This window comes from Sciurus carolinensis, chromosome 12 (assembly GCF_902686445.1).
Source record: "Sciurus carolinensis chromosome 12, mSciCar1.2, whole genome shotgun sequence".
Taxonomy (NCBI): Eukaryota; Metazoa; Chordata; class Mammalia; order Rodentia; family Sciuridae; genus Sciurus; species Sciurus carolinensis.
The window spans coordinates 50,972,087-50,994,824 of NC_062224.1; the positions used below are offsets into that span (position 1 = coordinate 50,972,087).

The 22,738-nt window shown below is 37.8% G+C and overlaps 1 protein-coding gene across 2 annotated transcripts in view; it reads right to left on the reverse strand.

Moving 5' to 3' along the window:
• Window positions 1-369: 369 nt before the first annotated feature.
• The window catches only part of Mcm10 (minichromosome maintenance 10 replication initiation factor), a 28,073-nt gene continuing 5,704 nt past the window's right edge, over window positions 370-22,738 (reverse strand). For both annotated transcript variants that reach the window (XM_047521040.1, XM_047521041.1), the window contains exons 3-20: window positions 21,423-21,761; window positions 20,626-20,730; window positions 20,348-20,488; window positions 18,490-18,673; window positions 17,120-17,285; window positions 14,929-15,096; window positions 13,141-13,257; window positions 12,062-12,261; window positions 10,469-10,569; window positions 9,710-9,820; window positions 9,510-9,627; window positions 7,700-7,928; window positions 6,416-6,560; window positions 5,466-5,584; window positions 3,631-3,744; window positions 2,933-3,078; window positions 1,273-1,315; window positions 370-799 (exon numbers count right to left, since the gene is read on the reverse strand). In XM_047521040.1, coding sequence (XP_047376996.1) covers window positions 716-799; window positions 1,273-1,315; window positions 2,933-3,078; window positions 3,631-3,744; window positions 5,466-5,584; window positions 6,416-6,560; window positions 7,700-7,928; window positions 9,510-9,627; window positions 9,710-9,820; window positions 10,469-10,569; window positions 12,062-12,261; window positions 13,141-13,257; window positions 14,929-15,096; window positions 17,120-17,285; window positions 18,490-18,673; window positions 20,348-20,488; window positions 20,626-20,730; window positions 21,423-21,761 — 2,630 coding nt within the window. In that variant the 3' untranslated portion in view covers window positions 370-715. The remainder of the gene's footprint in view (window positions 800-1,272; window positions 1,316-2,932; window positions 3,079-3,630; window positions 3,745-5,465; window positions 5,585-6,415; window positions 6,561-7,699; window positions 7,929-9,509; window positions 9,628-9,709; window positions 9,821-10,468; window positions 10,570-12,061; window positions 12,262-13,140; window positions 13,258-14,928; window positions 15,097-17,119; window positions 17,286-18,489; window positions 18,674-20,347; window positions 20,489-20,625; window positions 20,731-21,422; window positions 21,762-22,738) is intronic.

Here is a 22,738-nt window from a genome sequence, read left to right on the forward strand (position 1 = left end):
CCTCCATAAGGAAAAAGGCATAGCAAAAACAAACAAAAAGACCAAAACCAACCATGCAAACAGAAAACCCCTATAAAACGAAAACAAAACCAAAAACAAAAACTATTGGAAAGATTATAATCTTTACAACAAGTTCTCCACAAAGGACAGTCAGCTTCTGCTCACTTTGCTCACTGAGTACTTAACCTGCTCCGATGGCCTTGTGATGACATAAGATACTACCAAGGACAGGTTAAAAAAAACCAAACACCTGTTGGATGTCTGTGAAAGCATTTAATACTCACTGATAAGCAGGATTAAAAGACTGATCTCATTAGGAATGTTTTCAAGGCCTACAAGTAAGTTCCCCACCCTAAGCTACACCCGCTCCCTTGCTCATTCATGAATACTCTAAATCAACTCAAAGGAAAGTCCTCCAAGATTTACTGTAACCAAGGAGTAAATCCAAAAATTTATGCAAATGCAGTAATGCAGTCATCTGAAGTGAGAACAGGAGAGACCATGATATCTTGATTTTCCATTTTTAAGTCAAATTTAAATTTGGTGTCAAATTAACACAATGGAGGAAAGTAACTAAGGAAAGTTGATGGGCTTATTAATAAGCATTTGTTTCTAATGGGGTCAATCAGAAGCATGGGCAATACAGAGCCAGTCCCTTGCTTTTCTAGAGCCACAAAAAGCAAGACAGGTTGTGGAAAAATGCCTGAAATTATGGTCATTTAAGGCTATTTAGAAATTTGGCATGTTCTTCTCCTCTTGGCAACAGGGTTTCTCCTCCTATCTTTGGACCAGTCTTTTCCTAGAAAAATAAGAGTACTTTAATAAGAAATGGTTTAACGTTATTTTCCCAGATCACTAAAATCAGTCACAAATTAACATTCAAGTGATATACCTCTACAGTTTGGATCTACTATGTCCCCCTAAGGCCTGTATGTTAAACGCTTGGTTCCCAGCATGGCACTACTGAGAGGTACAGAACTTTTAAACCGGTGGGACATAATGGGAGGTCTTAGGTCATTAGGATTGCATCTTTGAAGGGATTTGTGGGACCCAGGCCTCTCCTTTTTCATTCCTAGCCAAGAGGTAAATGGGCCTCCTCTGTCATGCACTCTCACCATGATGTGCAACCTTACCACAGGTCCAAAGCAATGGGATCATCCAGCTATGGATTCAAATCTCTAAAACTCTGAGCTGAAATCAACCTTCCCTCTTTTTTAAGTTGATTATTTCAGGTAGTTTGGTAAAGTACAGAAAGCTTATGAATACACTTACCTTTAGCATACCATCTCGTTCCCATTTGTAGAGGCCACAATTACTGGAAAAGAAAAGATGGATTTACTCAGTGGTAAGGTATATGCCCACATACATAAAGATAATGGGGCTTGCTGTGCAATGTGAAAAGAAAAAAAACACATAGGAAATTATCTTTGTACTTTGAAAGTGGGGATAAGGTAAGAGAAAAAGAAAACAACTAGAAAAACAACAAAAACTATGAAACTATAAAGCTGTAAGGTTAAAAAAAATTCCCTAATGATTTAACTTAAATAGTCTGGGAAAAATATACTTGCAATGATTAAAACCATATGGGATTAAGATCTTAAATACCCAAGGCACATCTACAAATAAAGAAGAAAAAGAAGCTCCAGTAGGAAAATTAATAAGAGATATTAAGAGAAAATTATAGAAGAGGAAATTTAAAAAGACTGAAAAGCATATGAACTGATATTAAAGATATCAATAACCAAATACATAAAATTTTAACAATCTATCAGGATGCCACTTTGTACTCTGGCAGAAATGTTAAGGACAAGGGGATATGACGATCCTTGTGTAGGCCTGATGGAGGGTAGACTGGCCTGGTCACTCCAGAGAGTGACCTAATACTACCTGGTCAGTTCTAATCCTGGGTACATCCCAAAGCATCTCCTACACAAAACCCTATGTAGACCTAAGGAGTGAGTGACGGGTGCTGGAAGTATCTGGGAATCCATGGATGAAATGTGATGAATACTGGTCATGGAGCAGTGTCATCAGTTGGTGGAACACACTAGGTATACACAGAGCAAACAGAGGTATTCTAAAAACACTCAGTGAAAGAAGACATTAAGATGAGACATTTAAGGCTGGGGAGATAGCTCAGTTGGTAGAGTGCTTGCCTGTTAAGCACAAAGCCCTGGGTTCGATCCCCAGAACCGCAAAAAAAAAAAAAAAAAAGAAAAAGAAAAGAATAGACATTTAATACAGTGCCATTTATGCAAAATAAAAGTGCATAAAAACAGAACATTTTACGAGGAAAAAAAAAAGCATGACATTAATCACATGAGCATGATTGATTATGATGTTACGGGATGGGAAGAGGGGTGAGGAAGGGAATAAAGAGGACATGTAAATAAGACACGGAGGATGGTGAATGGACCAGAGCTGGAGAAAGAAGGATTCCTCAGTCCCCCCAAGAGGTGGCACCACAGTGTATGTGATCCAGCAGCTTTGCCTTTGTTATCTGAGGCCCCCACCACAGTAAACACAAAAACAAACAAAAGACCATTAAAACACATATACTTTCTCATGTGTTAAAGAGATTTTAAATGAACAAAAGATTCACTGGAGTGGAGAGAAAAAACCCAATTGTATATACGAGACCCTAATAAGTACATATATTCCCCAGCCCAACCTACACATACTTTATTTATTCCATGAACATTTCTGAGAACCTACTATGGGCCAGACACCATATTAAGTGTTGAGGAAACAGAAGTAAAAAGGAAGCATCCCTGCCTCCCACAGATTCCAGTCGACAATTCTAGTCTCAGGGATATCCAGGAGCTAAGATGGCAGAGAATAATGGTCCTGTGATCCTTTTAGAATCACGTGGGAACACTAAAAGACTTAAGGAGCCCTGCATGGGACAGAAAACCCTAAGCAAAGCTCATACCTGCAGTGCTTCTTTGGGAGTCTGTCAAGGGAGATGCTTCTGTTTCCACAGGGACACTTGAAAAACCTCTTGACACCGTCATGCCAGTGGTAGTCATGCTGCTCGCTGACACAGGTCTCCAAAGGTTTGAAGTGGGTGTAGGCGCACTGTACAAACCAAGAGACCACATGTTCATGAAGAGTTTTTAAGGAGAGACTGGGTAGCCACCCTCTGCTCCAAGTCCAGGGTGTCTTCCCCTTACTGCCCTGGTCAATAATGGGGACATCACCACCTTATCTTCTCACTTTGTGGATCAAGTGATTTCTTGACTCTCCCTCATACTGATTGCTACTTTTCTTAATGGCTACCTGAGTTTCTGGCCAGGCACGAAGTACCCAATAACTTCTGTGACATTAGGACAATAGTGAGGGCCAAAGGAGTACAGTGTGTAAACTTCTCAGCAGCTTAGGCTGGTCTGTCCTCGACTCCTTACAGGCTACTGATGATGGATAATGAGGCTTGGGATCTATTTAGAAAGGCAGGTGGGTAGTTCTTTCATTTTCTCCTACAAGATCTATGAAAATAATATTAGCTTATTATCGCTCCAATTTCATAAGCAGCAAAACCAAATCAGAGGTACTACATAATTCATCTTTAGTTTTGATTCCTGAAAGGAGTAAGGAGAAGAAATGGTAGAAAGTTGAAATGGGCACACTCACCGTCTTACAGGTCACTACTCGACACTTCACTTCTCGGATGCTTCTCATCTTCTCTTCCATTTGTTCTTTTTTCACCAGTGGCTCAAAGTAGCATTCCTGCAGCTCAGCCTCCAGCTGAATGACAAAATAGCCAAGAATATTTGTACAAATTCCAATATGTGCTCAGGCAGTTGGATGATAATAATAATAATAATAAATCAGTGGGATAACAATCAAAACAGAACTGAGAAGCTAAATGTTAGAGAACCCTAGGTAGTACCTCAAGAACGGCAAACCAAAGATGAAGGTAAGTCGAAATGAGCTCTTAAAATGGGAGGGGGGCCATGGCAATATTTGATTTGTAAAATACCAAATACAAATAAAAACAGCTACATTATTAACACTGTCATTAGGTCCAGTGTGCACCAGCAGGCAGTTATTTCTACAGGGGGAACATGCTTGAGGTCTCCAGTGATGACAGTCCCATTTACTAGGTACTGGTCCCCAGGCCTGGCACTTGGCAGAATTCCTGGGTGCTGAGAACAACAGGGAGTAAGGGTGAGAGCGGGAGATGTTTACTGCAGAATGTGGGCACAGTTTGAATTGGCACAGCTGCACAAGGCAAGAGAGTTCAGCGTCTGAGGCCCCTTGAGGAAAGGGCTCATCTCTATGGCTTTGAGGAGTCGGCTCTGGCATCTCCACTGCCTTAATTTTAAATCCAGCAGAAAGATGGTTTATAACTGTCTTGTTACTTGTTAATCAAGAGGGCAGATTATCTGGCGTATCAGCACCAAGTGGAAACAACAACACTAGCCCCAGAGACATTTGGAGAATCTGTGGGGTACTTTTTTGTTATTCCTGTGATTGCCATCTCCACCACTGACAGGCAACACAATGCCATACTTTTTGCAATGCACAGAATAGTCCCCTGCACAACAGAGGATTGTTCCTTGTCCCTTGTGGCTTCTGTGTATTCTATGGGACATTCATGTGCATGAGAAACCTAATTATAACCTTAAACCTAACTTTTATATACAACCCTAAGTTATTTGTACATATACACTGAATATTCCTAGAGTACAACTTGGCAACTTCTGTGTACACTGAGGGCTTTTCAGGATAATTCACTGCTTAAGAAAAAAAAAAAAAAAAAAAAAAAAAAAAAAATCACATTATCAAAGAAATAGGCCCATGGTGCTTAAGAAGAAAATCCAGCTATGTGAGTCCTCATTTCCAGCTGTGTCATGTACACTTATAAATTCAAGCCTCTAACAACTTCATTATTTCTTCTAGGGTAAGCTATACCCAAGCATTTACAATGAAAAACATTTTCCTCTTTTTAATGTTTTTATATTAGTTAGGATACTATGCTAATATCTTTGAAATTATAAGTATAGGTAATATATATATAATCCATGAATTTTATCTTATGATAAAGAAGCAATAAAAAAAGTACTTGTGATTAAAAGGGTCTTTGGGAATAATGAGGCTATCTACTGATTTAGAGCATCTGAAATGCCAATATTAAAATATCTGAATGGAAATTATTCCTTTCCATAATGCAAGGCAGAAAATATTAAAGAGTACTGGGCCATTTACACATAATCTCACAGCCATAACTACATGGAAACAATTTTATATATTGAAGTCTGTTTAAATAATAAACAAATTGCTATTTTTCAGTATAAGGACAAAGGCAAAGCTAAAATATATTAAAAATATTCCTACCCTTCAAAACAAACCTAAATAAACTGCCACAGCTATTTCTTGACTTATGTAAAAGAAATAGTTCTTAATGCTACTAGCACCTCAGGTTTGAAGGACACTGATATCTCCCTGATCTTTTGGGTTCTTACCTCCTTCTGGATGTCTGTGTGCTTTGATTTTGCTTTTAGAATTTTCTGAAATTCCTCAGATTCCAGGTAAGTGAGCTGCTCTCGCCTTTTCTTCCTGGCAGGCTCCAATTCATCCTCAGCTAGAGCAGAAAGAAAACATTAAGTGTAACAGAGAAATCTGAGAAAGCCAGTGTGACTCAGATGTTCTGCTTCCTCCCACTCTGCCTATCAGGTCTTTCAACCATGAGAATCCTGTTGGTACCAGCTGGGAAAAGCTCAGGGAGTGAGCCAAACAGTAGAACCTAGAATATGGGGCAGTGGCAGACTTGACCGCCAGATTAGAATATCTCTTTCACTTTAATATAATATAATCAGGGAGCTGATTATGATAACAGATAACAACAAAAATCCTACTTACAAACCAATTAAAAAACAGCATTACCAACTGCAGAGTTTTTAAAATAAAGAGCAATTTAAAACAAAGGAATTCTATTTCTTCAAATTAAATCTTCATGCTAATGATCCTGCAAAGATGCAATGAGGAACCCTACTTCCGAATGTTCAAATTGTGTATAATTTCATTCCAATTTAATGTGATTATAAAAAAAAAATCAATTCCAATTGCAAATCTTACGGGGGAAATACTAGTGAAAAAACGACCTCAGTTGGGCATAGTGGTGCATGCCAGTAATCCCAGTTACTCAGAAGACCAAGGTAGGAGGCTCACAAGTTCAAGACAGCCTGGGAAGACCCCACTAAAATATAAAGAGTTGGGGACATAGCTTAGTGGTAGAGCACTTGCCTAGCATGTGCAAGGCTGTGGGGTTGATCCCCAACACCACCAAAAAACAAAACAAAACAAAAAAAAACCCTTGGTATCAGAGTACCGAGTATGGTTTAGAACTTAAAAGATTCTCCTAATAAATGGGATATTTCTCCCCGTGCTGACTTTGAAAGGGTAGTAATAGTACCTTGAGGAGAAAATGCATTGTTCTTTTCTACACGATTCTTCACTTCCAGGACATTCTGGGGGTCCTTTTGTTTCCTTGTAATGTTGTTTGGATCCGTTTTTGTAAGAATTCGGCCTTTTGCCCTTAATTTGGAGATAGCAGCTAACTAGAAAAAGAGAGGGGAGAGAGAGGTAAGAATCTAAAGATGAAACCCCTTCCCCTTTCCAGTTATTAACCAGTGGAGTCTGGTTATTTTCTGATGGAAATTGGCAAAGCATTTCATCTTACCTAGAATTAGTAACAATTATTAAAATCTAATAACGTAGAGGCAGATCTATAAACTGATGAATGAAGTTTCAGTTTCTTTAAATAAAACAAATAGTTTAATATAATAGACTGTAGGCTTCCAGATCTATAAGGAGGACCACATGATCATTTTGGAAGTTTTAAAATCAGAATTCAGACAGGATTTCAGTTCAGCCTCTGAGTATCATGTAACTGAGGAAAATTACTTCATTTCTCAGTCTCAGTTTCTACACTGATAAAGTGGGGATGACGACAGCATCTGTCCTATAAGGCTATAGTCGTCTGGATTACACGAGACAAGGCACATACCTGCACATAGGACCATCATGGCATGCAAACATATTACTCAATATGTGCAACTGCTATTGTTATTGGTATTACTGTTATCATTATTGTAGGTGAGGGCTTTGGCTTCGAGTGAGCTTCTGCCCTTAATTGGGTTATTTCTGGTGACTATGAAAAGCAGAAAGAGGTTCAGTCAAGGGAATCAGGCAGTTTACTGGTGGTCTGGGTGCTCTCCCAACCCTACTTTAGCCAGAGCAATTTTGCTTTCATCTGTTGACAGATTGGACTTCTGTGTAAGGCTGTATTTAAAGAAGAATTCCTTTTTATTTTTTTGGTTGCTGGGATCAAACCTAGGGTCTTGTGTGATCTAAATACACACTCTACCACTGAGCTATACCTCACCCTAAAGAAGGAGTCTTTAAACCACTATGGTATAGTCTTGCCTTAATAATTCCAATTTTTTCCATAACACCAATGTCTCTAGCTGTAAAGCAGTATTTTCCTTCAGCCTATTAAGAACAGTTGAGATAGGGTTCTGATTTTCTTAAATGAATGGTATGTGGATACCATAATCATTTAAAATTCCTCTACGTAACATGATTGGTAAATAGCCACTAGGCGTCTGTCTTCCTGAACATGAGTATATAGTTTGAAACCCAAGCTGTATCTTACGGAATGTAAAATCAAACGTTAAAGAAAACAGAAGCCAGTTACCTTTTTAGCTTCTGCAAGTGCACTCAGTTTTGGTCTCGGAGGTGGTGACTCATCAAAAAAGAGAACATCTTCCCCTTCTGAGATGCCTCGGCCAAGTTTAGGCACCTGTGCAGCTGATGTGCCTTCCAGCCCTGGGAACTTGGCCCCTGTTCGTGGAGACTGAACAGTGGGAAGATGAGGTGAGCGTGGAACAGCTGGGCTCTGGACTTCATTGGAGTTTTGAAGAAATCTTGAAGAAACATGCAAAAATAAACACAGAGAGGGTTTTACACAGATGGAAACTTCAGAACTCAAAGTGGACTGGGAGGCTCCAGGCAGGTCATCAGATGGTAACTAGTTGTTAGTAAAATAATTTCTCTTCCTTGGTTAATCATTCAAATCACACACAAAAGAACAACTCTAACACTTGGATTAATTGACTTTTCATTGAGTAAGTTGTAATTGTTGTACACTTTGGTACTGATGACTGTTTCATCAACTGGCTTTCCAGGGTTGTCCTCTGCAAACCACAGTTTTGAAGCTAACTCATACACAGAATTCCAGCTTGTGGTTAGTTCTAGGACTTGCAGGACCTCACTGAATCCCTCTGCATTTTAGTTCACTCAACTTGGAAGACATAAAACATAGGATGCATTTGAAAGCCCTTAATAGAGAGGCACTGTAACCTGCATAGTGATTATACATAGTTTTAAGAGTTTTTAAAAATAGTGAATCTCAAAAATCATCTCGTTCAAACTCTTCATTTTATAGATGAAGAAACTGAGGCCCAAAATCACACTGCTTACAAGTGATAGACTCACAACTAGTGCCAGGTAATCTCAGGCAGTATTTCTTTCACAACCAATGAGCACTCTTGTGAGCTTTAAGCTAGTTTGCAAACTGCCCTGCCCAAAGGTATGTTTTGTTTTGCCAGCAAAATCCTGAAAAACGCCAAACTGTAATGCATTCTAGCTGATAGGTGTTTTTATTTCACACTAGGTTCACACCCTAACATATTTTTATGTGCAAATATGTCACCTGGAGGCACATGATAAATACTTCTGTAGATATCGTACCAGTATCTCAAACTAAGCTGCCTAAGACCAAACCCTTCTCTTATTTTTCCAAAGAATTTCCTCTTAACTGATTTTCCTTTCCATGTAACCACCTACCTTTTAGCAGATCAGATTTGGGGCAGTAGATTGATTAAACACTGGAGTAGAATGGAAGGAGGCTGAAACTTAGCTAGGTCACATATAATCTCCAACCTTTAGTTATATCATTAGTAAAACCAGGACCAAAAAACCTTGTCAGGTTACTGAGGACCAAATGAGGTGCTGTATTCAGGGAGTGACTGCTTAGTGCATGTTAAGTGGCTCTTTACACTATTCAGACAACCCGAGTTCAGGAATCTTTGATTTGTCCACCCTTTCTATCTAGTTCCACTTGATTTTTACTTCTAAAATGACTCCCCATTTTCAATGCCTCATTTTTCTCACTTATTTGAATAACTAAGTAAACAGTCTACTCACTAATTGTGGTAAAATCAAAAAATGAGATCCAAACAGGTGACCATGTCTTCCCTTTCTACAAAAACCCTCTTTATGCTTCATTCCTTTCTCTTTTTTCACAGTGGCACTAACTAATTTACAATATCTGGTCTCAGGAGTCGTTAGCTTAAGTTAGAAATGTAGAGTCTTCAGTGCTCTTTGGTTATGACAAAAATGTATCCAACCAAAATCAGAAGTCACATTTTGAAATCTATTAAGAAATTCAGAGGATTCCTGAGATGAGTTACTTAAACAGGGAATGTTAAATCTGCTCCTCTTACCGTTTCTGGATTTCTTCTGATTTCCTCTTCCTCATCTCTAACATTTGCTGCTTCTGTTGCTTCAGAAGGGCTGATGCCGAGATGGACTGGATGGCGGGTTTTGGGCTTCCCATGATCCCTGAAACACAAGCCTACCTTAAGGGGTTCCCAGAGAGCCAAGAGAACTCAGGCCCACATTGCAGCCTGTGAGTTGACTGTACCTGAAGCCTTGGCTTTGGCTAAGTGTTGTTTTAAGTTTCTGGCTCCAAAGGTTGGCAGGTCCATCAGTTCCCTGAACTCCTCAGAGCAAGACAAGGCCTTCTGGGGTATTCCTGGGATGTATACACATCAGCTTTAGAAAGAATTCAAAATTTGGATAGCTTCAAGTCACAAGATGTGTCACCTTTAAAACCCTGTATTCATAATCTAATTATTTAAAATGAAGTAGATGGAATACCAAGAGAAAATACAGAGTCCTTGACCTCTAGCATCTGACTAGGACTGCAAGGGTATCAGAAGTATGTTATTTCTAGTAATAACTAGACTACTAAGCACCTAATATCTGTGGGGGTTGTTTTATACACTATTCTTGGATATGCATGGCAGATAAGGGTGCACGTTAGGCCTTGGCCTGGAACAAAAAGTACAGGGTAGGCTGGCATTCTCTGACTTAGGAGTATTTTAACAAAAGATAACTAAAAGGGTTGCCCTGGAATTTAAAACTACTGATTCTAATGCTGGATTATTAAGAGTTTGACCCAGATGCATTAAGAAATCCTAAAGTACACAAAACCAAGGCACAGCTAAGATCAACATGTCCCGTTTCCTTAATGTCCCGTTACTGGGCTTGACACCTTTAGCTTAGGCCATATTATTCCTTAAGTACAGGCGATGGCTGGATATTCATCTCTTAAGAGTATAAGCCAAATACAACATATTTCAACTGGAGAAAGAAATGTATGATGAAGAAACTAAGTTACCGAGTTTTTGCTGAGTTTCCTGAACGATCAAGTCTGCGCCCTTCACAACCAGATTACTTAGAGTGGTTTGAATCTTCTTCTTAGGAGCAACAACCGCAGCACTGAAATGACAAGTCACGCCATGAAAGAAAAATCACTAACTCCAATGTTCTGGTGAGTAAAGAGGTCAGAGAAATAAATATCCAGTGTATTTAGTACCAACTGTTGAAGTTTCTCAAAGCACCATGTAAGTTGGTTTTACTAATGCCATGGCCTGGCAGTGTAACTGGTTTATATGGAAAACAAGAAGCAACCTACAAATTTGCTTGGGGCCATTCTGGAAGAGCAAAAGAAATACAAAATATGTCAACATTCTAAAAGTCTGGGAATTTGTCTTAAGATGATTAAGCTTTGTGTAAAATTGAGGATAGTAACTACAGCTTAGTTTATGATGTTATAAATTAGAATCACCATTAATGTCCAAGTGTTTAAAAGAGCCAAGTATAAGAATAGCAGATAACCATTAAAAATAATGACATTAAATATTTGGCCAGGAAAACATTGCTTTATGAAAAAAATAAAGGGTTACAAGGCAAAGTATAAGCATAATATGGCTCAATACTACCAAAAACTTAAACTTAAAAAAAAAAAGAGAGAAAGTCCCAAACACCTGGGTGCATAAATACCAAACAACTAACTGTTTTCTAGGTGGTAGGATTATAGATGACTATTTCTAAAAAAAATCTTTTTTTAGTTGTTGATAGATCTTTATTTTATTTATTTTTATGTGGTGCTGAGAATCGAACCCAGTGCCTCACACGTGCTAGGCAAGCGCTCTACCACTGAGCCACAAACCCAGCCCTATAGATGCCTTTTATTTTCTCCTTTTGGTTGAATTTGGTTTATATTTATAATGCACACATACTGCTTTTTAGCAGTGTGGAAAAAAAATGAAGTTATTTTAAATCAAAAAATGTGTTTGATGTTTCCAAATAAATAGGAAGCGTGAATCCTCTTACCCGATTTCTGTTGTATCGGGAAAAAAAACTGTTTTTGTGTTAAACCAACTAAGGCTCCTTTGTGCCAAGTCCTCACCTGTCATGTCTTCAGATGTGCTCCATACAATATGATGACAGAGCCATTGACCATCTACTTCAGGGACTCTATAGACAGCCTGAGATCCCTAGAACAGGGGCCATGCACCAACCCACCCCCTATGTGAGACTTCATAGTGTGCATTCACTAAATTAAAATTGGGTTCTAAGGTCTGCAAGCTTGATCAAATAGTCACGATGGAACTGACTCAAGGGCTATTACACTATGATGAATGTACTCTTAATGGCATATGAATCGCCCTGACAAAATTACACCATCTGTGTTAGAAACTAAAAAAATGACCTTTATGTTAAAGATCATGACTCAATCTTTCTTCCCTTCTCTATGCTTTCCTCTCTAAGAATAGAAGTCCTTGTCTACCACATTGCAGGCAGTAAACTATGAAAGATAAAACCTGGACAAGTATCCTATGACAGTTACAGAAAACCCAACCATTGGGTTTACTCTTAGGAAACAAACAAAACCCTTGCCCCCAAAGAAGTCCTGAGAATGTCTTACATGGAAGCTGCATAGGATGCAGAAGAAACTCCTCCGTAGTAAAAGCCATCTTGACACAGTCGCTCTTTTAGGCTGGCACCTTTGCGCGCAAATTTCTTTGGAATACGACCTCCGGAGAAGGTGGATTGCAAATCAGCTCGCTTTGCACTGAGCTTCTTGTACTGAGCCTGGATGTGATACTGACAGTACTCACAGTCATTCTGCAAAGAAGAACAGCTATGAGGACTAGGGTTGCAGCCTTAGGAGCTGCGGGGAGTTACAGTCTCTTTCCCAGCCTCACAACACTGAATATGTGCAGAGTCCCCTAAATGTTTAGAGCAGCATTATTCATATCGGACAAATACAGAAACAACTCAAATGTTAATCAACTGAAGAATGGATAAACAAAATGCAGTCTGTTCATGCAAGGGAATATTATTTAACCATAAAAAGGAATGAAGTGTTGATAAATATTACATGGGTGAAACTTAAAAATGTGGTAAGCAGAAGAAATCAGTCACAAAAGGTCACAATCTGCGATCGCATTCTATGAAATACTTAGAATAGGCAAAGGCAGAGACAGAAAGTAGACAGGTACCTACCAGGGGCTAATGGGTATGGGTTTTTTTTTGAAGTAAAGAAAGTATTCTGAAAATATATAGCAGTGATGGTTGCACAATTCTGTGAATACATTAAAAAATTACTGACTGCATATTTAAAAGGGTGAACTATATGGTATATGAATTACATCTCAACAAAGCTATTTTTGTTTTCTTAAAAGAGCCATAAGTAAGTTATATTAGAGTATAGGCTAAAATAAGTTTCTTGGTGTGTTTCATCATTGTGTTTGATCTCTGAACTACAAAGAATTTAAAGCACACTAAAATTCTTTCTTATATTTAGTTGGCAGTTGAAACCTCCCTGCCTTAGCTTTTTAAACTGAAAATTATTAACCACACATTTCACTTTCTCATTTTGACTATTCCTGGTAAGTAGGAAACTCAGTTCCAATTTAATCATTACAGCTAAAATACCTAAAACTCTAATCCCAATCACTTTTCTCTAGCAGAAACCATCAAAATCAACAAATTGAAACCAACCAAATTAACAGTCTGTGTACAAGGCTCTCCATTCTTCTTCTTGGCTTTACATGTTCCCAAGTCAAGAGCTTCACCCATAATTAAGACCTTCTGAGGATGATCAATAGATAAGCATACCTAAAGAAAAAAAGGCAGGGTAGGAGTTAAAGGCAGACAAAGGCAGGGTCTCTCAGTAGCAAGGATTGCTGACATTGATTTAAGGCTTTGCTGGTCCAAAGGAGTTTAAAGTTGGGGCTCTAGAAGAGACTTAGAAATGGGAGTGAGGAGACATTCAGCTTTCTTCCCAGTAATGATCTCTTCCTTCCTCTTGGCTATCAGAATTGTTTTTTAACTTGGACTGGTCAAAAGCTCAGTCTCAGAAAATGGATCCTACTTTGCTTTCCCAGCATTCCTTATAGATAGCAATGGTCATGAGACCATTTTAGCCAATGAGACTTAAGCAGGAATTGGTAGGAAAGCCCTGGCTTTCCCAGTAGGAGATAGTGGCTGGTTTACCTTTCCTCTTCATTTGCTGCCTTGAATGGTGATATGATTGTAGGAGGAAAACCCAGTTCTCTCCCTTCTTGCTTGCAATCCGCAGGCAGAATGTATTAGGAACACAAGATCCTGATATAAGGAGGAATTGTCCTGAACAGCTTAGATTTTGCCTTCAACCCAACTAAACCAGGATGTCCTATAATACTTGAGCTTAGTGTGTTATACAGTCTAGAGTAGAGTGCTTTCGGAAAATTTAGCTATGGTGTGCATTGAGCAGACAAGATTCCATCCACCCTGTTTTCCCAAGTCTTGTTGGGCTCAGCTTACTATAGATCCTGGGCTTCCACTGATTTTTGGATGTACCTGTTGAGTAATAAAGTTACTTTGCCTGGTTTGTGAAAGCATTCTGCATCAAGAGACTCAAACTCTGGTAGGCAGGTTTGTGCAAAGCCTCCTGCCTAGTCTAAAATTTTAGCAGAAATTGGCAAGGTGTTTTGAGTCCTCTGCTGGGAATGGTACCTGGCACAGTATTCTGCTCCACAATGATGATTGGACCTTTAGTCATCTCATAACTAAGGGGGAAAGTCAGAGAGACTCACAGGGTCATGGCCATGACATTACTATACTGCCCATGTTTGGATTTTTTATCATGTAAGAAAAACAAAAACAAACCCCACCATTTATTGTTAAAAAGAAACTACAGTGAAATTTTCCTATTATCTATAGCCAAACACATTCCTAACAAACACATAAAGATTTGATGCTGTTCTTATGTGAAAAAAGGGAGTGAAATAACTTTTTCCCCCCTCACTTCTGAAATTAATCTAACAACAAGAAAGCAAAGCTTTTTGGATGAGGGTAAAGAAACTGCTTGGTGCTATTCACACTGAATCTAGATTTGTAATTTATTAGAGAAGCAGAGGATGGTATCAAAAAGTCTAATATGGCTTGAGAAGAGGCTTTGATTCTAAACTGCAGCTATGATTGTAATAACTAATGGAGCAAAATTCCTTGAGGCTACCATGAAAATTTATATAAGGGATCTAAGGAAACCTGAGCATGAGAGTTCAAAAAACTCCAGGAACCTTGGAACTAATTTGAAAAGATGTAGCAAAGGTAGCTGTTACAAAACACTTTGAAGTAGGTAGAAATTCAGAATACTGGTGGATGATGAACAAACACCAGAATAATGGAGACAAAACTATAAAAGCATGACTCATTTTTTGGTGGTAGACCAATACAAACATTTTTGATAAAAGTCAACTAAATTGTAAAGACCATCACTCAATCTAATCACAGACAGATTCTTACCTCCTCTGAACCATCCTTGGGCTTCATGGGGTTAGCATTTAGTAATCCTATGACAGTGCCTTGCTCCGTTTTCCAGAGTCCTTTGTGAACTTCTCCAAACAAGAATAATGACACATATCGTGTCAGGTCACGAAGATCATTCAGTCGCCAGATGCTAAATGTTTTCCCCTGGAAAGAATTTTTATTCTATTTTTAATAGTTTTTGAACTGTTGGTAACACTGTCTCTTTTATGGTTCAAGTGCTAAAGCACTTTTTTTGGTACCAGGGATTGAACCCAGGGATGCTCAACTACTGAGCCACATTCTCAGCCCTTTTATATATTTTATTTAGAGACAAGTCTCACTAAGTTGCTTAGGGCCTCACTAAGTTACTAAGGTTGGCTTTGAACTTGCAATCCTCCTACCTCAGCTTTCAGAGCTGCTGGGATTACAGGTGTATGACACTGGCCCCAATAGTTCAAGTGTTTTATTGTAGGAAAATATATAAATACAATGTACCCTAAAAATACAATTATCAAATGTCTGTTAATCCAATGCAGTGGGCCAGCACCGCCTGTCTAGTCCCCCTCATCACGCATCATTAAGAAGACAAGAAGCTACAGTGTTACCATTTAATAACTTACTGATATTAACTGATACTATGTAAACAATTTGGTAACTATTATTTATCACTGATTAATTATAGTGTTAGCAATAATAAAGAGGGTTCTGCTATATGCTACTAAATCTCTGTTTGGCTTAAAAGAAAAAAAGGATCACTTAATCTATTATGCCCATTGTCCCATTTATGGAACACCTAAAAAATCTAAATTGAGCAACAAATATATCACAGCAAATTTGAAATAAATATGTGTTTTTGGAGAATCATTCTTTTGAGAAAAGGTGAATAATTAGTGATAATATCCATTAATATTATTGACATAATTAACATTAATGATAATAAATTGTATAATAAGCTCTAGATTATGATTTCCAACCTATTTTAATGTCTCTGTGTCAATTTCATTGAAATATTCAAGAACTGAAAACCTGGGAAACTGGTTAAAGTAAACTGGCTGAGCTTTATAAAATTTCGGAAGCATTATTAAATATTTAGAGAAATACAATTTAAAATGCAGATCACTTATAACATGAATAACCTCCAAAGACAGATTTGGAAAAAAAAAAAAAAAAAAAAAAAAAAAAAAAAAAGCCAGAACTGTTTGAATAACACTGACTCAAACAATTTGAACGGGGGCATCCCAGGATGGGTATAGTTGTAGGCTGTGGTGAGCTAGTGCCTGGACTATGAACATTATAATCATTCTTTCATGGGTTCATGCAGTGCCTTTCTTGGAAGAGCTGAGATAAACTTTCACACCTACTATTTCAATGTCATCATAGTCAGTGTGAAACAATTAAGAACTTAATTAAATGAAAACCAGATTTATTCATTTTTATCCCAATAGTAACAGGGTACACTAATCTAAAGATCAGTCTTAGTATCAGATTTTATGAAAAATTCATGGTTGGAAAAATCTAAATTGGAAAATAATAATGGGTTAAGCTTGATTAATCACAGTATTTTAGAGCTGGAAGGAATTTTCAATATAACCAAAGTCTGTCTTTGTTTTATGGATAAGGAAATGGAGGTCTTTCAAGAAAGATTAAGGGTCAACCTGAGGATCTACCACTATTGTAAGGGAGAACAAAGCTTAGAACCCAGGTTTTCTGCCTTGCCAGTCTCAGAGCTTTCCCCCACTACGCCTCAGTCAACTGCAGTTTTGAAACTTGGGAGATCTTTTGGAATAGCCACCAAATTAAAGATAACCACATTGTGTTGGCATAGGTCAGAGATTTCAGCACTTTTGTGATTGATACTTTGAATTTACAGGGATCTCCAAAAGATCTGTGAACTCAGCTTCCCTGATGACCTGCCCCTCACTCCTCCACAGGAAGGATTACAGCGTCACACGGATGTCGACATGTATCAAATACAATGAGAATGATTTAGACAACAAAAAGCCCAAGAAACCTGTATAACTAGTTTTTTAAAATAGGGCATTCTTTACATAATTCCCCTTTGCACCAACCCAAGGATGGTTAACTAGAAGGTATTTCAAAGTGAAATATTGACAAATAAAAAATTAAGAATGTAAGTTCCACTATCAGTTTTCAATGAAGCAGTTCAGAAATCAGTAACATGGCTTACATTGTTAGTACTCTGTGGAGTGACTTTCTTCACTATAACCCCAAATGTTACCCAGTCCATTTCTTCCAGTTTCTCACTTGCCATCTTTTCCTTTATCTGAGACAGTCTGATCAATTTCCGGCCAGTCATTTTCTTGTTCATTTCTGTGGAGGATACTCGAGGTCGCCTAAGTCAAGAAACCAGCAATTTACAGATTATAATTCTAATAAGAGATTATCTGGCACCTTACCAGGTGATAAGAGGAGGTGTTATGGGCAGAAACCTCTATAGTTCCTCAAGGGACTAAGTTATAAAGTATGGACAAGGCATACATTTTTATAGCAGATAAATGAAAATCAGATTAATTTTTAAAGTAAGGTTTGCTTTTCCACAAATATAGATCTGGTATTTACACAGAATACAAGAAAAACCACAAACCCTTTAAATGCTGATAAGCTACAACATGTTATAATATTCTTTTTTAAAATTTTATAAAACTCTGAATTGATATTTAAAGTTCATCAATTCTGCAAGAATTTCACAGGTTCTACCATTTCCAATTAGACTTTTTTAAAGCAAACGTTCTCATAACAAAACGCCTTTGATGAATATATTACATTTTTTGGTACTGAGGATTGAACCCAGGGGTGCTTAACCACTGAGCCATATTCTAGCTCTATTTTATATTTTATTTAGAGACAGGGTCTTGCTAAGTTGCTTAGGACCTCACAAAGTTGCTGAAGTGGACTTTGAACTCTATTTCCTCTTGCCTCAGCCTCCCAAAGTAACTGGGATCACAGGTGTGCACCACCATGCCTGGTTTAATGAATATATTCTTATTCCTAATCACTAGTCAAAATCTGGTGAATTTTCAAACTGTTCTTCTCCAGTAGAATGTGAACATCTATTCTATCTCTGATAAGACTGTATATTCATGTAGAACACTACTATTCTCATTTGCCTATATATCCTTAAATATTTTTTTAAAAATCTATAATCCCCCATGCCACAAAAATTAAAAAGTAGACTAAATTATACCTAAATAAAGATGGGGAAAAAACCTTAAAACAGCAAATATCCCTGTTTCCACCTGTCAATTTCTGATTAAATGTGCTACTATTTTTCCATTTTCTTCTTAACAGATAAATATTCTTTATTCGTCATGAAGACAAGAATAAATCTTCCTTAAACATTTCAGATGTCACTGTCCTGAGTCAAACTCAGTGCTACTGTCAATCTTATTGTCAAGTTTTGTACAGTTCAAGAGCCATTGGTATTCTGTCCATCTGCTGCACAGACATGCTACTTCCAAAAGTCTGTCTTCTGAGAGGAAGAAGAGTCACCTAGTGGTGCAAATAAAGAGAATTAAGAGGATTGTTACACATACTGACCTGAGTCGCAAGCCAGAGAAGGTTTCCACAGAGACTTGCTGAGTTGGTGCCCCAGAATTCTCTGGTGTCCCCAAGCTCTGGACTCTAGTCATCCCACTGGTTTTGTTCCCAGGAACATTTTGGAGTGGTTGGGAGGGTGCACATGTCATCCTTGAAAATGAGCTCTTGGCCTTTAGAAAGTTACCTTAAGAATTCAGCAAAAAGAGCACCATGTGGATGAATGCAAAATTTGTTTTTATAGTTTCTTTTTAAATCAACTAATGCAAAAGTCAAATCTCAACAGAACAAAATGAAGCCCACAAGACCATTTCTAACCTACCCTCAAAATCTCTGCAGAACAGTCCAACAGAACTCAAAGTGAAGAAGGAAATGTTTTATATTAGTGTTGTCCAATACGATGGTAGCCACCAGTTACCTGTAGCCACAGATTACTTAAAATGTGACTGGTGCTTCTAGGGAAATAAGTTTCTAATTTAAATTTAAATAGATCCATGTGGATAGTGTCTACTGTATTAGAATGTGCAGTTCTAAAACACCATGACTCTACCCAATGATACTTACTGAGTGTTCACCATATACAAGATTTCAGGAGACTCCATACAGGAGTGAAAGCCTTCCTTTAGGAATGAATAATTAGAGAAGAACTGCACACAGATCAAATTCCCTTTTTGGCTTTCTTTCTTGTTTCATTTCATTTCATTCCATTTCACTGAATTTGTAGGATAGGGGAGAAAAAGGGGGACCAGGATATTCTGATTATTATTAGCATTAAATATCCCTGATGTGGTTACTTTTTATATTATGGAAATTTTTATAATGCTCCCAAAGATCAGAAAGCTTGGGTATTTTCCATAATGAAATTTCCCTTGTTATATAAGATTGTGTCAAAGGGACTTTGGATTATTGCTCCCAAGCTAAGAGTCAGGACAACCCTACAACTTTAGAACTCAGAATCCATGTCCATGTCCTACCTCCTCAAAACAAACCTTTGAAAACTGTCTAATGAAACACCTTAGTAATGCCAAATGTCTCAAAGGAATGGACAATTTTCATGAATGAATAACTTGAATATAGAACTTGCTATCAAATATTTATGAACACTCAAAGGTTGCAGCTATTCTCCAGTACCATGTCACAGGTCAAAGCTATTCAAAAGGGCTTTTTTGAACAAACGTGGCCAATAAATGCTGCTTCATTTATGCTACATTATCTCCAGACCATTTTGTCTCAAGTCTTTTGAAGAATAATCACTCTGGGCAACTGAAGCAATAAAACAAAACCACTATAGGGTTTATAAATTCTTTTCATTTTTGTTTTGTGTGTGTGTGTTTGTGTATTTGATTACCATTCTATACTACTGGCAAAGACGTTTTCCTCCCTAAAGAATGAACACTGGCTTAATATAACCTGGTTTCAAATAAAACTTTACCACTGTAAGGGCATATGTGCCTCAATCCCAAAAGCCTGAAGATTAAATCTCCAGATTCCCAGCATGAAAACTCAACCCACAGGTTATACCTACTTCAGTTCAAACTGCAACTTTAAGACTACAGGGTTAAAATAATTCAACCTATTAATATTTAGTAAACATTTACTGCATACCTAAGAGTTTTCTAAGTACTTTGAGATGTACAGGAAGATCACAAAACATATCATGTAGTTTCCATTCCCGAGAAACTTACTTTTCTCAATGGGGAAATAAGACAGACCAAAAGACAGATAGATAGACAGGCACATAGGGGTGCGCGCACGTGCGCGCGCACACACACACACACACAAACACACACACACACAATGCCAAAATACATTTTAAGCAGAGCCAGAGCAGTGGCAACCAGTGAGGCCTTCAGCACCACACCTGTAGGAGAAGTCTTTGGTGTCCGAGCTACCCGCTTGGTTCTTGGTAGGGCAGGAACATCAAGTTCTGCAGAAAAGCATGTTGATTCCTGAATTCTCTGAACTTTCTTCTCCTTAAGAGGGGGTCGTGGAGGCTTACTTTCTTGATTAAAAATAAATTAGAAAAACCAATTTAGGAAGAGGTTCAAAGGTTGTTTTACTAGGAGTTGAATTCAAAGGATAATGTTACAATTTCTTAAAGACAGGAATGCACACTATTATCAGAATTAGTCTTATTACCAGGGGATTTAGGCAGAAGGACTGGATTTGCAGGCTGTTTAAGTGATGCTGCTTTTAGCTGTTCCTGTAAGGACTTCATCTGTTCTTGCAACTTCTTTAATTCATCTAGGAAAGAAAAGCATAGATTTAAGAACAAGGTAGGAGACAATGGACACATGACAAAAATGCTGGCTCCCATCCCAAAACCTTGAGACTCACAATAGAATCACACAAAGTTCATGCTTCATTTTTACTTCAAAGAGATCCCTTGTAGAAATAAACTTTTCGTTTCTAGCAAGCAAGACTCTCATACCTAAGTTAGTTAAGAATCCGCACTACAGCTATCATTGATGCACATGTATAGTTAATTTTTAGGAGCAAAGAAATAATTATATTTATCTTTTAAGTTGAAACATCACAATTAACATAATAAGTGCTAGCACCTGTATTAGAAGAGACAGTCACAGAACTGTACTATGACTTAAAAATATGCCTCAAAGTTTCTGTTTGGGAACAGCCTCCTGCTTACATAGAATGTGTGGTAGCTTTGTAGCCTCATCCCTGGCTTCAATGCACATAAACCATTATTCTGTAATAAGCATGAAAAGAGGCATTCTGGGAGATCAATTATGGCTGTATGACAATGATCCAAGGAGGCTTGTGGATGCTCAAAGGTCGAACTTGATCGTCTCATCTACCAACTCAAAAAATTTTTATTTTTTACAAAGTCATTTATCTCTACCCTTGAATCAGCAACTATTTTGATAAAAACTATCAGTTTTATGGTCTTGAAGTCTATTGACAAATGGTTCGAGCACCTTGTAACTCCTGATTGGTTTTCTCTTGACTAGGTGCAGGAGCCAGGAGGACCTTGTTTTCAGTTGATTGCAATGTAGGAACTTCTTCCTCATCTGTTAAGTCCCCCATGTCCCCAAAGAGAGTGGCCAAATTTTCTTTCTGGTCTTCTGTCTTTCCCACTTCATCATCAGCCTCTTCTGTATACGATTCATCATCGCCATCAGCATCAAAGAGTTCATCAAAGGTGTCAGGTTTACCATCTTCCTGGGGCGAGTAGTTGGTTTCTTCAGAATCACAAGCCAAGGCTGACTCATTCTCCTCCAGCAGAGCCATCAGCAAAGACAAATCATCTTCCTCCACTAGAGGAAATAAAGGAGGAAAATTAAGCCTACCTGAAATCTGCTAATGACAAGCATAGTTAAACATTCAACATGAACAAAACTATTAAAATCAATCTACAGATTCACCGTTTTGCCTGATATATTGTTATTCTCCTTGTATCTATCTTTCCTGGCCTCAGGTACTTCTTAGAAGGCATAAGGCTAAGAGAGAAAGGACCAGGATCTGCTTAATGACTAGAGTGGCCCAGGCACTGGGCTAGATCTTTTTAACCTGTGCTACTTTAATTAATGAGACAACTTTCTGCATGACAACGTCAATGAGATTCAACCAACAAGAGAATAAACTGAAAAACATTAAAAATAGATTTAGGCCTTAGCTGTGTATGTTCCCTCACTTTTTAACTATTTGAGTTTTTGTTTTTGTTTTTTAATATAGAAAAGTATACTAAAAGTATTCAAGTCCCATCACTCAGAATTAGTCATCACTAACATTTTTCTGGTCTTCAAGTAACATTTAGCAGAGATCTATCATGCCAGATTTCATCCCAATTTCTTACCACACTCCCCACAGCAATCACTTTCATAAATTTGGGGTATCATTCTGGCCCATTTCCATACTTTTACATAAATACAGAGGTAGTAATAGTCAGTACATAATACTGTTGTCTTAAAAATAGTTACATAGGGCTGGGGATATAGCTGAGTTGGTAGAGTGCCTGCCTCGCAAGCACAAGGCCCTGGGTTCAATCCCCAGCAACACACACACACACACAAAAAAGGTTACATAAACATTTCACACTGTATTTTTATTACTCTGTATCCATTGGTCATTCTATATTACTTATAAAATTAAACCAAATCAAAATAGTTCTAGTTTATTTCTTTTACTTTTTGTACCATATTCTATAGTAAGACTACATCACATTTTATTAATCCATTTGGCAATAAACGACATTAGGTTATGCCCAATTTTTTCACTACTAAATATGCTGCAA